The 3,919-nt window shown below is 39.2% G+C and overlaps 1 protein-coding gene across 1 annotated transcript in view; it reads right to left on the bottom strand.

Annotated features, from left to right (window-relative positions):
* Positions 1 to 729: 729 nt before the first annotated feature.
* The window catches only part of HMX1 (H6 family homeobox 1), a 3,467-nt gene continuing 277 nt past the window's right edge, over positions 730 to 3,919 (bottom strand). Inside the window, exons 1-2 of the mRNA XM_075188755.1 lie at positions 3,445 to 3,919; positions 730 to 1,442 (exon numbers count right to left, since the gene is read on the bottom strand). The exon at positions 3,445 to 3,919 is cut by the window's right edge and continues 277 nt beyond it. Of these exons, the coding sequence (XP_075044856.1) occupies positions 889 to 1,442; positions 3,445 to 3,730 (840 nt within the window). The 5' untranslated portion in view covers positions 3,731 to 3,919 and the 3' untranslated portion in view covers positions 730 to 888. The remainder of the gene's footprint in view (positions 1,443 to 3,444) is intronic.

Raw genomic sequence — 3,919 nt, 5'->3', positions numbered from 1 at the left:
TTCTTTGTAGCACAGTTTTTACCTAAGTGTTGTGAAACATGTGTATGGATCGTAAACTGGATTGTTTTTTTATTAATTTAGAATTAATGCTGAAAATGCTCTGGCATTAGCTAATCAACTTGTTAATGGGACTGAACCTGCCTTAAGGTTAGACAGACTAACATTTGTAATGGAAGAAGACTTGTATACACCATTTATGGACCTCATTTAGAGTCAAACGCAAAGTCCGTTTTAGGCGCATCCAACAAAAAAACACTATCATACATGTGCAGAAAGCACCAAATCCGCCTGCATCTTGGACACTTGCGCCTAAAACAGACTTTGCGTCCGACTCTAAATGAGGACCTGTTATTATTATTGTCTCGATTAACAGTAAAATAGAAACTAAATAGTTTTAAGAAATATTTGGTAAAGTAACGTTTGCTTTAATGTAACATTGAAACAAAATTATATATCGATAGTGACTTTTCATACCTTCCTACAAACAGTAGCGCAACTAGTCAATATATAGAATTACGCTGAATTACTAGGGGTAATCTCACCAGCAATTAACGCTGTGTTTTCCATTAGGAGACTCTAAATAGCGCAGCCATGCCTATTGCCAGCGCCCTGACAATGCCATTTGTAAACCCTTGTTAATATTTGTGTGCCTCAAACTAAAACGAAATACCTATTATAACAAAAGAAAATAGAAGAAGAAAACTACAAGCATGTCTTTGGAAGTACAAAAGAGAAAAGTTTAATTGCGGCCTCTTTTTTTTGCAGTGATCCCCAAGTCAACGTTATTGCACGTTTTAAATGTAATGCATAAAATCAAGTATTATGTAAGTAGCGATATGCAGTAAAATACAAAATAGGTAGATAAAAAGTCCAATCGCTTTGTAGTTCTCAGACAAGTCCAGTCATCTGCGATCTTATAAAGGGCACTGAGTTGGGGAAAGTGGCAAGGGGGTAGTTGACAGCACTGGAAAAGCTAACCAATGGAGGGGAGATGTGTGGTAGACTGAACCCCAATGAGCTGGAAGGAGAGTTCTCATGGTACAGAATAGGGACCCTTACTATCCTTTGGGTTGTATGGGAGATGTTGGCGGCCTCCAGGTCAGCAGCAAGTTGCCTTTTCCATTTGTTCCTCCGGTTTTGAAACCAAATTTTAACCTGTGTCTCTGTGAGGTGGAGGGAAGCTGCCAGCCCGGCTCGTTCAGAGCTACTCAGGTACCTCTTCATGTCAAAAGTGGACTCCAACTGAAAGACCTGGCTCCGGCTAAAGACAGTGCGGGTCTTCTTCTTGCGGGAGGATTTCTGGTCTGAGTCCTGCTCAGCCTTGTCGTCCTCCTTACATGGGAAGTCCTCTCTCTTGTCCTCTGAGCCATCACTGCGCTTTCTGTACGCTCTGCGCTGCCTCTCTGCGCCTTCCGAGATCTCAGGAGAATCTCTATCGCTCGCTGAATGAGAGGGCGAACAAGACATTAGAAAACACTAAAGCAGGTTTAATTGCACATTTATCACAGGCTGGTAACCCAGCAGAGCACACCAGCAATGTCCTCATCTCACTAGGGATAAATGGATCAATACATTACTTTCTGCTCCCCGTAATTACTGGGCACAAGGAGCAACCATTCCGCAGCTGCTGTTGCAGACAGGGGTGGAAGGGGTTAAAGCAGGTTGAATCATCTCCGGCTATCCAGCTGTCGTGGAACTACTAGTCACAGCATGCCCTGGCAGGCAGAAGCCAGCAGACTATGCTGGGAATTGTAGTTCCACAACAGTCAGAGAGTGGTTGTTTATATCCAATTTAAAAGTCATAATCCACTACACGAATAAATGCATATTTCTAAGACCGAGAAACTTATATATTGGGTGGCTTTTTAAAGCCACACAATCGTCTACTTACATTTTCTAATTACCCATTACAATTATATCCAATTATATATGTATATATGTATCATAGATAGTTTTGAGGCCAGTTGCAATGAGCTAATTTTTATTTATTGAATATTATCTTTAAGAGGAATACTGGGCTTTAATTTGTAAAAGTTGACCAGTTTGCTTTTTTTTAAAAAAAAAATTGCTGTGACAAGCCGAATTTATATTGTAAGTTGTGACAGGTAGCATGAAAGGGCGGAGCTTCCAGATACAGGGTCCATGTATTGTACTGGGATAGGATTTACCAGAGAAGATCACTTTAATACATTCGGGAGACATTAGATAACGTTATATAGCAATATGTTTTAAAATATGTTAATATGTAACACACAATATGGTCAATTAAACAATTTGTTGACATGTTTCCTACACTGCATTTAAAAAGTGGTAAGAAGTACTATGTAATAGCATACAGCTATTGCCTGTAATTAGTCAATGGCTTAAAGATATTTCCCATATGTATAACTCTTATATGATCATTGTCTGCTGTCTAGACATTTTCCAAACTATACGCCCTTATTTTTATAATATCAAATGTTGAACGTCATATATTTATATAACAATAAATACAAATAGCCGATAATCGCAGTAACATAAGTAAATATCAAGTACAATACAATATTTGTATACGCTGATGCCCGTTGTGTTCATTCTATAGATATTAGACCAGCCAAAACATTGTTTAATACTTTGAATACTCAATTCTTATTACTAGCTTTCCAACATATATTGATATTTTATTGAATTTGATACATGTTGTATTTAAACAAGAATAGGCCTCAAAGTCCCGATAAACATCTATCATACTGTATAGACAATACGTTCTGTATGGAGGTATAAACTTGCTGTTTACAACGACATATATATAGTTAATATAAAAATGTCGACGTTGCAGTCACAAGTCAATCCGATTAATGTACTTTAAGACGAATTACGTCTTTATCTGTCAAGCGATATGTATCTCTTGATTAGGTAGATCTGAGAACTAGCCCATTTAAACACTATTTATCAATACTGATTGCTTTTTATCGACTTAAATTCTTAAATAGCGGATGTCATCTGGAGGGTCAATTCTGTGTACCATAACATGTTTAATGTATGTACTAAGACATGTGCATCATTATTGTGGAAAGAACTCTTTTTAACTGGGCCTACATTAGATTGCTATCCAAGATGGCAGCCTCCACAGGGTCAATAGGGTTAAATCATTAGCACATAGATAGCCCCTAAATGCAGGGTTCCAGGTTTCTAAGTGTATAATAAACCTGAAAGCATATTATATATAATCGCATAATAATTGACTGTTATGACAAATACGTTGTAACTGCAAGCTCAAGGTGCAACAGTTGTGTAGTAATTATTATTAATAATATTATTATTATTACTATTATGTGGAACACTCAACATAATTTAGAGCATGGCTTCCTAGAACGTCCATATTTTCCTAAGAGGAAGCCATAATGTAGGAACTGGTAGATTGGTCACAACAATTACAAGAATGAGTAAAGTGCAGACACTTACTTTCAGGGCTCGTACATCCTATGTAAGTGGACTGCGCTCTCTTATACCACTCAATGGTGTTTTCTCTAAGTGGATAGGTTCCGTGGGAGCTGTAGTTATACGGAGAGACCTGACAGCAAACTGAGTTGAAATGGCTGCCAGCTAGCCCAATTGGCTGCACCGTGTGCCCATCCTCTGGGTCAGCACGCTTCTTGTCCTTAGTCTCGGTCCCCAGTAAATTCTCGATAAAGAAGGACGACACTCTGGATGAGGTAGAGCCCTGGTTCTCCGTGGAGTCATCAGGCATTTTGACTGAGTGCTCCAATCCCCCCCCCCCCTGATGGTGGCAAAGGAAGCAGTTAGAGATGGTTGCAGTGCGCCCGGATGATGCGTATTGATGCGCGTTCACTCCAATGATTGCCTTCTGCTCTGTCTAAAGGAAGAGATTCTCTGCAAGAGCGCAGCAATCATTTCACATTGCTGCATGGGAGGAAGA

This window comes from Mixophyes fleayi, chromosome 1 (genome assembly GCF_038048845.1).
Source record: "Mixophyes fleayi isolate aMixFle1 chromosome 1, aMixFle1.hap1, whole genome shotgun sequence".
NCBI classification, from domain to species: domain Eukaryota; kingdom Metazoa; phylum Chordata; class Amphibia; order Anura; family Limnodynastidae; genus Mixophyes; species Mixophyes fleayi.
Note: the sequence above shows the minus strand (reverse complement) of the source record. Positions and strands in the feature narration are given on the sequence as shown.